The sequence below is a fragment of the Chelonoidis abingdonii genome, chromosome 5 (genome assembly GCF_003597395.2).
Source record: "Chelonoidis abingdonii isolate Lonesome George chromosome 5, CheloAbing_2.0, whole genome shotgun sequence".
Lineage (NCBI taxonomy): Eukaryota > Metazoa > Chordata > Testudines > Testudinidae > Chelonoidis > Chelonoidis abingdonii.
Window position 1 is genome coordinate 122,857,362 of NC_133773.1, and position 13,179 is coordinate 122,870,540.

The window sequence follows — 13,179 nt, forward strand, 5'->3', positions numbered from 1 at the left end:
ATCTGAACTGCAGGACCTACAGGATAGTATATCATTGCTTCACTGGAAAGGGTATTTTTAAAGCTGCTTGATGATGCCACCATGATGGGATCCTAGGTGATAAACCAGCAGCAGTTGAGCAGGACATGGCGCATCAGCTCCTTTGTTACTCCAAACCTGTGGGCAAGAACCATTTTTTGCAGTGTCACAGCAACAGCATCTTCTACAAGAGAACTAGTACACATTTAACAATAGGGAAAATGTACACCAAGACATACTCAAGTACTCAGGCTAGAAAGGAAGGTTACTTACCTTTTAATAACTAGAGTTCTTCAAGATGTGTGGTCACTATAGGTATGCTTGCACTCCATGCGCCCAAGACTGGAAATTCTTTATTAGCAGTGCCCGTTAATCCACGCCTGCATCCTGTCCCTCCTCGAGCTCTGTACTGAGGTCATAAGGGGTAGTGCAGACCGACCGGATATCCAGTTCCTACTCTACCTTGAATAAAGGGAGGATTCAAGCAGAGTGGAAGAATGGCAGGTTGTGAATACCCTTAGGAACGACATCCTGATGAACTCCAGTTACTGTAAGGTAAGTAACCGTACTTTCTTCTTTGAGTGTCATTCCCTATGGGTGACTCACAAGCAATAGTCACTGATGAGGAAGGGGATGCAAGGACCCATGCTGAACCACAGACTGAAGCACTGTGGTGCTGAAGTATGCATCAAGTAAAGAAGCCTGGATCAAGGCATAGTGTCTGGTAAAGGTGTGCAATGAGCTTCACGTTACCACTCTACAGATTTCCTCTAGAGGTATACTTTGGAGACAAGCTACTGAGATAGTGTGTGCTCTAGTAGAGTGGATCCTTACATGCTGAGGAGAAGAGTCTTCCATCCGTTCGTAAGTTGAATACAAGATCCATTTCAAAAGTCTTTGCAATTCAATAGCTTCCCTTTCATCTGGTCAGTGAATGAGATGAACATTCTCGGGGATTGTCTGAAGGGCTTAGTCCTGTACAGGTGGAAAGTCGGAGTTCCATGAATGCCCAGGGAATGTAGCTTCCTGTCCTCTCTGGAAGTGTGAGGTTCCTGATGGAACACAAGCACATGAACAGTCTGATTCAGGTGGAATTCAGAAGGAACCTTTGTGATGAACTTGGGAAATAACTTTAGGGTCACTTTGTCTTTATGAGATATGCCGCAAGAGCTGCAAATTCCCATTGTCTCCAAGTGGAAATGACTGCTTTAAGGAAGGCCAATTTCACAGTTAGATGGAGAAGTGGGCAGGAAGCCAAGGGCTCAAGTGGCGAATTCGTAAGTGCCGACAGCACCAGTTGAAATCCTAACTAGGAGTTGGTGCTGACACAGAAGGGAAAGTTCTGAATAAGGACTTTCAGAAATCTCATGATTATAGGGTGTCTGAACATCGAGAAGCTATCAATAGACTGTATGAAGCCATGCTTAAAGGCAACTATGGTGGAGCCTTGAGAAGGGTTCTACATGTATGCAGGCAGCCATGAGGCCTAGAAGAACTAGGCAGGAACAGGTTATCATCTGGGCTTATTTGGAGTCGGTCAATGACGTTTCTTATCGCAAGGAACCTATCTTGAGGTAAATTGGCTTTGGTGGTTGTCCACTCCAGCTTTGCTCCACCAAATTCTATAACCTGTGTTGGGATTAAAGTGGACTTTTCTAAGTTTACTCAAAGTCCTAAGGATTGTAGGAATCTTAGGAGGGAGTGTGCCAGTGACTGCACTTCCAGGACCTAACTGGGGATTAGGTCCTGCTTTGAGCAGGGGGTTGGATTAGATGACCTCCTGAGGACCCTTCCAACCCTATGATTCTATGAATGACCTATAAGCAGCTGGTCGTTGAGGTAAGAGAGCCAGCCTTGATGATGAAGGTGTTCTGCTACCATGGCAAGCGCCTTTGTGAACACTCCTGGGGCCATCGAGTAAACCGAAAGGAAGGACTCTGTATTGGGAATGTTCTAGGCTCACTGTAAAGCACAGAAATGCCCTGTGGGCTAGGTGGATGTCTATATGAAAAGAGGTATCTTTCAAACTGAAAGCTTCAAACCAATCATCTTTGTTGAGGAAGGGGATTATTGAGACCAGAGCTGACATCCTGAATCTCGAACAATGTATGAAGATATTTAATTATCTGAGATCTAAAATGGGCATCCATCTGCCTTGTTGTTGGGAAATGAGAAAATATCTCAAATAGAAACCCTTCCCCTAGGACACTATGGCTCCTAGGCAAAGAAGGAAGTCCAATGAGAGGGGATCCCTGAAGAAGGACTGGAAAGAGGGATTGGAAGAAGGGATTGACAGGAATTCTGTTGTGTAGCCCATGGAGTTAATCTCCAGGACCCATCTATCCACAGAGATACATTGACACATTGGGAGGAGGCAGAACAGGCATTTACTGAAAGGAGTAGGGGTGTCTGATTGACAGAGTGTTCTGTTTGTTATGGCATTTTGTGGTAGTTGGTAACTCCACTGATGAAAAAAGGGCTGAGAAGTGGGACTCTGCCTATTAGGAAGTGCTTAAGAGCATTTCCTCTGTGGGGCCAGGGCATAAATCCCATGGAATGGAGGATAGCTGGGGAATCCTTAAGTGTATGCAACACTTTGTTCATTTTTTCATTGAACCTTTTCCCTTGAAGGGGAGGCCTGGACTTACTTTGGAAACCCTGTGAAGTGACGCCAAGAAGCCTGCCTCATAAATGGAGTGGGAGGCAGGGTCAGTTGCATTGTCCAGTAATGCTTAAAGAGATGACCGGGCTATGACTCATAGACTCATAGACTCATAGGTCAGAAGGGACCAATAATCATCTAGTCTGACCTCCTGCACAAGGCAGGCCACAAAACCCTACCCATACACATTTATAAGAACCCCTAACCCATGACTGAGTTATTGAAATCCTCAAAATTGTGATTTGAAGACCTCAAGCTGCAGAGAATCCACCAGCAAGCGACCCATGCCCCACGCTGCAGAGGAAGGCGAAAAACCTCCAGGGCCTCTGCCAATCCGCCCTGGAGGAAAATTCCTTCCCGACCCCAAATATGGCGATCAGCTAAACCCTGAGCATGTGGGCAAGACTCACCAGCCAGCACCCAAGAAAGAATTCTCTGCAGTAACTCAGTTCCCATCCCATCCAACATCCCCTCACAGACCATTGAGCAGACTTATCCAGGAGAGTTTGGAACTGAGGTCTTAGCTCCTCAGGAAGCTTGTTAACTAACTCAGAAAGTTTGGAGAAATTAATAAAATCATATTTTGAAATCAAGCCTGGTAATTTGCTATCTTGGATTGTATATTGACACAAGAGGAACTCTTTCCCCCCAGCAAAGGTGCAGATTTTTAGAGTCCTTATCAGAGAGGGTAGCCTGCTGCACTCAGTAATGGCCTGCACCATTCAGTACTGGCTGGGAAAAGAGATATTCCATCCCTTGAGCTGGAATATAGTAAACTTTCTCTTTTGGAAGGTGGGTTGCAGGTGGCTGGGATGTGCCAGTCTTCACCAGTTCCAGAATGCCCTGTTGATGGGAAGTGCTACTCTGGTAGGGCCTGTAGTCTAGAGAATGGCCAGAAGCTTGTGAGTAGGGTCCTGAATTTCCTCCGGACGAATCTCTAAAGACCCTGCCTTTCTGAGAAGTTCCTGAAATTGTTTAAAATCATCCGGCAGTGATGGTGAAGCCAGCTCCACTGCCTCATCAGGGAATGAGGAGGGAAGAACTACTGGTGGATTGGGCAATTTGTTCTTCCTTCTCATAAAGGTTCCTGAGGGCCTTAAAGTTCTTCCTAGGAGGTGAATGCTCCCATCTCCTAGAGCTAGGGTCGGCAGCCTTTGGCATGTGGCTTGCCAGGTAAGCATGGAGGCAGGCAATAGTGGAAACAAGGCCCGCTATAAAAGGGAGAGTGCAGAGAAGGAAATGGGAGGCAGAAAGGCCTGGGATAGCAAGGTGGCGACAGTCCTGCACCAGGCTGACTTTGCAAACACAGCCAAGAGACTGAAAGAGACTACAAGCCCAAAAAGAGAAGGGCTGACAGGCTTAACTGAAGGTGAGGGTCCAAGAACTGATCTGACTGAGTGCAAACTAAGGAGGGGCAGTCAGGAAAAGTTGAGACCCTCGAAAGAACACCCCAAGAGGCAGTGACAGAGGCTAACCTCTTCTTAAAGTATTTAGCTGAGGACCTCCCAGCTTTTTTGAGGGTGTTTTCTCTTACTCTCATCACGCCCATGTCCATCTGAGTCTTTAGCCTTAGGCTCCAATGATCCAGGACCATGAAGCACCAAATCTGAAAGGACACTAACAGGCGGATCTCGCCAGTATAGATGGGGGTCAGAGTACCTTGCACTGGCCTGTGGTCACACAGAGAGCTCCATCAGATGATTCCTAGAGCAAAACTTGTGAGACTGTCATGTACAAGTAGGGAACGAATTATAAATCTCACATTTAGATGGGCTATGCAACTCCCCAAGGCAATAGAGACAAGAGATGTGGGGGTCACTAAACAGGAAAACCTGGGCACTGGCCACATGGGGTTGAAAGATGGGGATCTTGGGCATAAAATAGATGCACCAAACAGTGCCTGGGAGAAACCCCCTAAACCCCAGAATGAATGAACTAACTAACTAAGAACAGCAACTATGTGCAAAAAAACCCTGGAAGATGCAGGTGCAGACACTGTCGGATTTCCATTTCAGACAGAAAATCATGGAAGAAATTATGCTACCCCCTTGTAAAGTTATTCTTCAGCTCAGCTTCTGCCTTGCTGGTCCACAAAAATGGTCACTAGCGCCAATGGAGCCAAACAGACAGGTTAAAAAAAGGGAGATGTTGTGCTGACAAAGCTGAGGGTATGTCTACATTTGAGCTGAGAGGCATGATTCCCAGCTCGCGTAAATGTACCTGCGCTAGCTCTGCTCAAGCTATCCCCTAAAAATAGCAGTGCAGAGTGGGCGGCCGCTCAGGCTAGCTGCCCTGAATACAGTCCCACAGGTGAGGAAGGAGCTGGATGGTGTTGTGAACACATTGCATTATTAGAGGACCTGCCAATGTGTTTCAGCGATTTAAAGATGAGATCCAGAGCCCACTGAAATCGATAGGAATCTTTCCATTGACTTCAATGGGCTTTACATCAAGCCTTTGGTGGGTTAGTATAAAAGTGCTTCTGGAGACTCAGGCTCAGATCTTAACCTTATGTCTCAAGGACCAAAGAGCATCGGCCTCTGCCAGCATCAGCAACAGTCAAAAGAACTGAGAAGAGGAGCTGGGAGAATTCATCACCATCACTCTAGAAAAAAACAGAGTGCTCTGAGTCACTTAGTGAAAGAGCTCAAGAGGGGCAGGCAGAATCTAACTCAGGCAGCACTGCCCCGGACTCAGGAGAGAGGTGAGCAAGACTACTCATAGGTCAGAGAGGGGAAGAAATCTTCAAGCTCCTCTTTACCATGCTAAAGGGGTGGAAGAAAGCAAAGTAATAAAAACATACAGTAAAATAACAGTGTAACGGGGAAATGTTTGTGTGAAAAAATAAACAGCCAAAGTTGTTTGCCATGCACAATGTGTTTGCAAAGCTCTATCTTCTACCTTCTTTCGTCAAATCACTTTGATCTGTTTGAAACATGGGAGCTTCAGTTAGGATGCCGTGGGTTTATGGGACAGCACTGGAGGTGGTCTGTCCCACCGCCACTCTTTCCCTCCTCCCCGCAGCCAAGCACGTTAGGAAGTACTCTGGTGGTTGGATCAGTAGTGGAAGAGCTAAGTTAAGAAAGGTCAGGCATACAAAACACTATAATTTTGCAATATTCCTCAATCCTTAATTGAAGACCTCCGATTCCACAGACTGACTGGGCACTTACAAGCATCCCTTTCTCGTTGCAATGGGAATCAGTTCTGTTTAGAACTTTCAGTGATAGGCCCACTGGCTCTAACTGGCTCAATTTCAAAGTCAGTTTTCACAATATCTTCCAGCAATAATTTCGTTACTTCAGAATTCAAAAGAATTTAAGTGCTGCAGAAACTGTTGACATATTGGACCCTATTTATAGTTCACCCCCATACAGCTTTCTTAGTTTTAACTATATTTATACATTGGTGTAAGGGAGACGAGAATCAGGCAAATTTCTTTTGAACCAACAGAAAAACTTAGTTTGGTGGCAGTTTCTGCAGTCAATTTACTGAATGGAGCCTACACAAATACTAGAAAATAAAGAATTCCCATATATATTCGTTCATTAGCCCGTTCGTTTATAAGCCAACCCCTCAAAATGGATAGGTAAAAATAGCAAAAACTGTGTCCTTTCATAAGCCGACCCTGTATTTCAGGGGTTGGAAAACTTTGGCTCCTGGCCTGTCAGGGTAAGCCACTGGCGGGTTGGGATGTTTTGTTTACTTGGATCGTCTGCAGGCATGGAGCCCCTCAGCTCCCTGTGGCTGCAATTCACTTTTCCCAGCCAACGGGAGCTGTGGGAAGTGGCACAGGCCAAGGGATGTGCTGGCCGCCGCTTCCTGCTGCCCCCATTGGCCTGGAGCAGTAAACCGTGGCCAGTGGCAGCCACGATCAGCTGAACCTGCAGACGTGGCAGGTAAACAAACTGGCCCAGCCCGCCAGGGTGCTTACCTTGGTAGGCCGCGTGCCACAAGTTGCCGATCCCTGTATTAGATATTCAATTCAATGATTCCATAGAGTTTAAGATCATCAAATTTTGGTGTAGACCCATTTATAAGCTGACCCCCGCTCTTTGATGCGTCATTTTTTTATCAAAAATATTTGGCTTATGAACGAGTATATATGGTAAGTTGGCTTCATTTAATGGAATTAGCTTGTGAAGGCTAAATCTTCAAAAATTTGCAGGCATGTGCATATTTTTTTTTTGCGATTTTCTTATATCTCAATAATTTCCACTGGATTTTATGTTATGCACTTCTTGTATGTTTTATTATCAAACACTATAACCATGGAGTAGATTCTCCAGATTCCAATGTATATTAACGTGCACTTTGGCATTCACTCAGATCTATTGCATAATAATTCTATATAGTTATCTGCAAAGAATCTAAGCACACATTTTTGCTCAGTATTGTCAGATTTTATATATGAATTAGTTATATGGATATCACAAGCATAAATATTCCTGGTTTATGAATATTAGATAGGATTTTTTTAAATTTTGTTTCAAGACATAAGCCAAAACACCAACAGTGGTTAGGAAGGAACTATTCCTATGATCAGGTTATTCCAAAACTGCCCACTACGGGGATTCTTGCACCTTCCTCTGAAGCATTTAATACTGTCCGCTGTCTCAAGATGAATAATGGAGAATAATGGCACATTGGTCTGATGCATTACATCACTGGATGTAACTGTAAACAAAAACATCAATCTGGTAATTTAAAAAGATTAAAAAAACATGCTAGGGTCATCCAGTCCATCTCTCATATCTTGGGAATACTGAATTCTGCATTGCAAGCTAAACATAGATACTTTTATAAAACTACATCTCCTTAGTGTGGACTCATCTAATACCCTTCTGTAGGAAGCTGATCAGGAATAAGTAAGAAGCAGTACAATTTATCAATAATTAATCCTTGCTAATATCAGGACTAAAGTTGTTGTCAAAACAGTCAAAAGCAATTCTTGTAAGATTCACTGCTAGGAACCTACTTCCATTATTTTCTTCTAAGCTATTGTCAAGTCAATAATAAAGAATGACTAAAATTTGTTTATAATTAGGTCACTTTTCAGCAAAACAGCTGCTTCAAGCTGGACAATTTTCAATGCAGATCACAGTCCAGCTCTCATATTTTCTATAAACATAGCTGGAAACTTAAAATTTTACTCTTTCAGAGAATTTTCTGCTCTAGACAGTTAATTACATTGGACAGCATTAAAGTCCTTTCTTCCCCAGCAAGCCAGTTTGATTTTTCAGACTCTGGGCCTGTATTTTGTTAATTATATATTGCAGAAAGAAAAGTATCGTCACGTTGAGCTATCCCGAGGAAAACAAGAGTAGCTTTCTTTTAATTATTTGTGTTAATGGTTATCACAACAATAGTAAGTAAATATTTTCTAAGGGCTGAATGTACAGTTAAATTAACACATACCAGCCATTGCTGAGGTATCTCTGGTAGAGGCATCTGAGGTGGGGCAGGCAAACTAGGCAAACTATTGGAAACTTCTTGTTTCTGTACATGTTCTTTTATTTCAAAACCTGCAGGAAAAAAATGCATGACATATAAGACAGTAAACCAAAGTATTAAGCTGGGACACTGCTCCACTATATCTATTTACTATTCACACAATCTGTTAGTTCTCCATTTCAAAGAACTTCTGAAACATTTTTATCTGCATGTTTGTTTTTAGCATCCAAAAATTTGCCAAACAAAGGTTGCATTCATCCACCTTCATAAATGGCAGAGTAGAGACCAACACAAGCTCCCAGAACGTGGACGTCTAGGGCAAAATGTTCCCTCTTGGCTTCATACCCATTCCCCAGATCATAAGTGATTTCCAAAGCCACACAGATGAATGTCTTAGTGACTTAAAACACAACTTAATAGAATCAATGGTATAATTTAAGCTTCTAATTAAACAAAACAAACTCACACTCACCCACCTAACTGTATCTGAGAAAGCCAGTCTAGCCTGCTGAATACAAGATACAGAAAACTATTTGGGAAATAGTTCTAGATTAGTGTGAAAAAAATCAGAATTTAAGGGACCTAAATCAGTGGTTCTCAACCAGGGGTACATCAGCTAATCTAGATATTTGCCTAGCTTTACAACGTGCTACATAAAAACACTAACAAAGTCAGTACAAACTAAAATTTCATATGACTTGTTTACACTGCTCTATATATTACAAAGTGAAATGTAAGTACAACATTTATATTCCAATCAATTTATTTTATAACCATTTGGTAAAAATGAGAAAGTAAACAATTTTTCAGTAGTAGTGTGCTGTGACACTTCTGTATTTTTATGTCTGATTTTGTAAGCAAGTAGTTTTTAAGTGCGGTGAAACTTGGGGGTATTCAAGACAAATCCTGAAAAGGGTACAGTAGTCTGGAAAGGTTGAGAGCCACTGATCTAAATAGCCAGAGTTTGAACAATTTACTAGACACCTAATAGCTAAAGGGTCCCTGCTGTTTGCAAGAGGAATATATAGAAAATGTGGATGTGAACAAAAATGATTAGGGGCTGGAGCACATGACTTATGAGGAGAGGCTGAGGGAACTGGGATTGTTTAGTCTGCAGAAGAGAAGAGTGAGGGGGGATTTGATAGCAGCCTTCAACTACCTGTAGGGGGGGTTCCAAAGAGGATGGGTCTAGACTGTTCTCAATGGTACCAGATGACAGAACAAGAAGAAATGGTCTCAAATTGCAGTGGAGGAGGTTTAGTTTGGATATTAGGAAAAACTTTTTCACTAGGAGGGTGGTGAAGCACTGGAATGCGTTACCTAGGGAGGTGGCGGAATCTCCTTCCTTAGAGGTTTTTAAGGTCAGGCCTGACAAAGCCCTGGCTGGGATGATTTAGTTGGGGACTGGTCTTGCTTTCAGCAGGGGGTTGGACTAGATGAGCTCCAGAGGCCCCTTCCAACCCTGATATTCTATGATTCTATGTGCCAGTGGAGAAGAGGGTGCCCTCAACAATCATTTACTAGGCTAGAAAGTGTCAACAAAATTAACTATTTGAACAGAGTTACACAAAAGTTCTGTCCTCCAACTATTTTCTTCTTTTGCATAAACTCGCAATTTTTGTTATGAGGAACAATGGTTTCCAAAAGGTCTAACAACAACAGAGTTTCATTAGTGCAACTGCCTCTGGAAAAAACAGAGAAGAGAACTTAGAAGTGGAAGGGAGGTTAAGGGTAAAAGTTGTGTCCTCCTACCAGCCACTCCTGCCTGTCAGTCATCAAGTAAGAAGAACAATTCAGTAAACTAATTTGAATCCCAGTCACACTCTCTTAATAGGAGTGTAGAATAGTTTATCAAAAAAATCACTTTGGGAGACTAGGAGTTCATTTCTTCAACATTCTGGCATAAATTCAATCAATGGAGCTGCATCCTGCTTACCCCAGGGCTGAATTTAGCTCTTAGTGTTTTGTTTAGCTTTTACATGCATATTTGAACATCTTTGTCTGAAGCCATACAACTCCCAAAAGTTGTAATTAATGATGAAATGCTTCTTGTCATAACACAATAGTCCTAGCAGGTGTGAAGTAATCGATGGAAAAAACAATGCTGATAAAACAGACTATGACTCAGGGCCAGACATAATTCCTTCTTCCTGAAAATCAAGTTTAGAGATATTTCTTAAAAAACATTTAATTTGTTTTTAAAAGGTCATAATTTTCAGTGTGCCTCTTCATGTCAGACAAACCCATCTTTAGAATTTTACCTATTTGCTTTTTTTTTGCTTTCTTTTGCTGTCTTTGATTGATAATTAGAGTTTTCTGGGACAAAAAGTCAAAATTAATTCTGCTGAATAAATAAATACATTTTTTCTCACATTCTTATTACTTCGTTTGCTAACAGCCAAAGCTGTATGTGTTAAATAAGGACTTGCCTCAATAGTCCATCTTGCATTTCCTTATGCAGTGATGTCAGAATGAGGTTTGTGACATCAGCCATTTCTACAGAAACAGACTATGCTGTCAATCACACAATTATAAATTCATTGCAGGCTCTAGCAACAGAATAAACTTGATTTCTGGAGGACAACCCCTGCTTTTTCCACAAAACAAGGTGAAGCAAAATGGGCTTCACCGAGATTTAGTTTAGAGTTTTAGTTTGTTCAAACCTGAAACCTGAAAGGGAATTTCAAGAAGCAGGAGGAAAATACATATAAATGAAGGCCAAAAGGTGATATCTGCTTGTAACCCTTATCATTAGACCAGTGATACTCAGACTTCAGTGGTTACTCAGACCTCAGGAGCCAAATTAGTGATAAACATTACCCAAGAGAGCCAGAATGATGTGAATTCATTGTTTCACTTACTATTTATAATATATGTTATTCTCACAGAAAAAATGACTCTCCAAATTGTCGCAACCCTAAGTCTATGCTTAAACATGGCGTCTGTATGGCCAATTGTCGGTCAAAAGGTCACATTGGTACTGTGTGCAACACCATAGTGCGGTGTGCAACATTATAGTGCCGTGTGCATTTTCCTGCTCTTTTTCCCTGATCACCTAAGGGTCAGGCTAGTGCGGTATGCAACATTATAGTGCTGTGTGCATTTCCCCGCTCTTTCTGTCTGGTCACCTAGGGGTCAGGCTAGTGCCTTGTGCAAAAATACCAGCGCGCCGTGTGCATAAGGGCAGTGTGCCATGTGCAGATCCTGTTTATGTGGAGGGCTCCAACTCGGAACCTGGAAGGCGAAGGAGCTAGGGACCAATCAGATGCTGACACAAGTAAGAGAGCTTTCAAATAAAACCATGTCTCACGCCAAGATCTGCAGGAGTATCCGCATGTTAGCTGGAAGACCTGGATCCTCCTTCCAGCTAGAAGGTCTCCTGCGGATTTAGCTGGCTCGGGTCGGGTGGGATTAACTCCCATCAATTCGTTATGCTCTCGGTGTCTATACTGCTGGTCAGCTGCGCCTGGAGTGCAGTATTTGTATTCTAATTTCTGTAATATTTTGTTTGCTTAGCCTCTTCTCTTTTTCCCTCCCTTATTTGATACAAAACTGTATATATTGTTGTTACCTGGTACCAAGCGGTGTATATAGTATATGACAGTTAAGTTGTTGTATTAATTGCTAATGTGGTTAATTGTTGTACTTTACAATATTTGGTTAATGTATATAGTTTACTCAGTTTGGTGTATCTGCTCTAATTTCTGATGAGCAGTTAATCATAGATCATTTGGTTTCCTGTTGTTAGTTGTAAATAGATTGTTTCAAGTTGTGTAAATATTCTTGTTCTCAATATCAGAGGGTTAAGCCGTGTTATGTTGGATCTGTAAAAGCAGCAGAGACTCCTGTGGCACCTTATAGACTAACAGACGTTTTGGAGCATGAGCTTTCGTGGGTGAATACCCACTTCGTCAGATGCATGTCACGAAAGCTCATGTTCCAAAACGTCTGTTAGTCTATAAGGTGCCACAGGAGTCTCTGCTGCTTTTTTGTTCTAATAGTATTGTTAGTTAGTAAAAGCGCTCCTCCCCAGCCTAAGTTGCAACTTATCCCCCATCAATAAACGGCCACTTGGTTTTGAACTTTCAACTTGTCATGTTTTATTTTCCTCACTCAATCAAAAACTTACTGGAACCTGTATTGGTCTCGGACACAAGTATTTTTATTTTGTCAATTACAATTGGTTAATAACAGAGTAGAAGCATCCTGATTGGTTAATCATTAAATCACACAGTGTTTTAATATCATGTGTTGCAAGAGCCACAGGACACACATTAAAGAACTACTTGCAGCTTGGGAGCCTCAGTCTGAGTATCACTGCATTAGACTAACTCATACTCGTTAAATGCAGTACTTAATTTGTAATGAAAGAGGTTGGGGCTCAAGCAATTTCTTTTTTTTTTTTTTTTTTTACTTTCGTAACTGACACAGCAAACCCAAACGTGCCGGAACTATGAACTGCCAAACCTAGAGGTGCCGGGGATCAGCTCTGGCAAGCCCTGGCACAAATTAAGCACTGGTTAAATGTAGTCTTCATGTCAGACCACTAAAGTCAATGTTCAATGGTTCTACAATGCACATGCTGATGAAAGATTTAGAAAAGATTCCCTTAACAAATAACTTAGGTACAAGATAGTTATGGTTTAAAGTGTTTCAGTAAAATCCTACTAACACCCCATGGCAAATGACACTTTCTTTACAATGTTTGACAGCTTTAAAAACCAGAAAGATTAAAAAATTCTGGAAATGAACAGTTAAAGGATGCAACCAATTCCCACTTATATAGAATCCTCAATTACCATTCCCAGGACTCTTAATTTTGCTCACTGTTTTCTTCAGTGATGGGAATATGCCGTTGGGTATATATCAGGGATTGGCAATCTTTGCCATGTGGCCCGCCAGGGTAAGCACCCTGGCGAGCTGGCTTGTTTCTTTACCTGCCACGTCTGCAGGTTCAGCTGATCACGGCTCCCACTGGCCGCAGTTTGCAGCTCCAGGCCAATGGGGGCTGTGGGAAGTGGCACGGGCTGAGGAATGTGCCACCC

The 13,179-nt window shown here is 42.3% G+C and overlaps 1 protein-coding gene across 3 annotated transcripts in view; it reads right to left on the reverse strand.

Moving 5' to 3' along the window:
* The window catches only part of AFAP1 (actin filament associated protein 1), a 188,569-nt gene that overhangs the window by 93,744 nt on the left and 81,646 nt on the right, over positions 1-13,179 (reverse strand). For all 3 annotated transcript variants that reach the window (XM_075066611.1, XM_075066613.1, XM_075066612.1), the window contains exon 3: positions 8,099-8,205. In XM_075066611.1, coding sequence (XP_074922712.1) covers positions 8,099-8,205 — 107 coding nt within the window. The remainder of the gene's footprint in view (positions 1-8,098; positions 8,206-13,179) is intronic.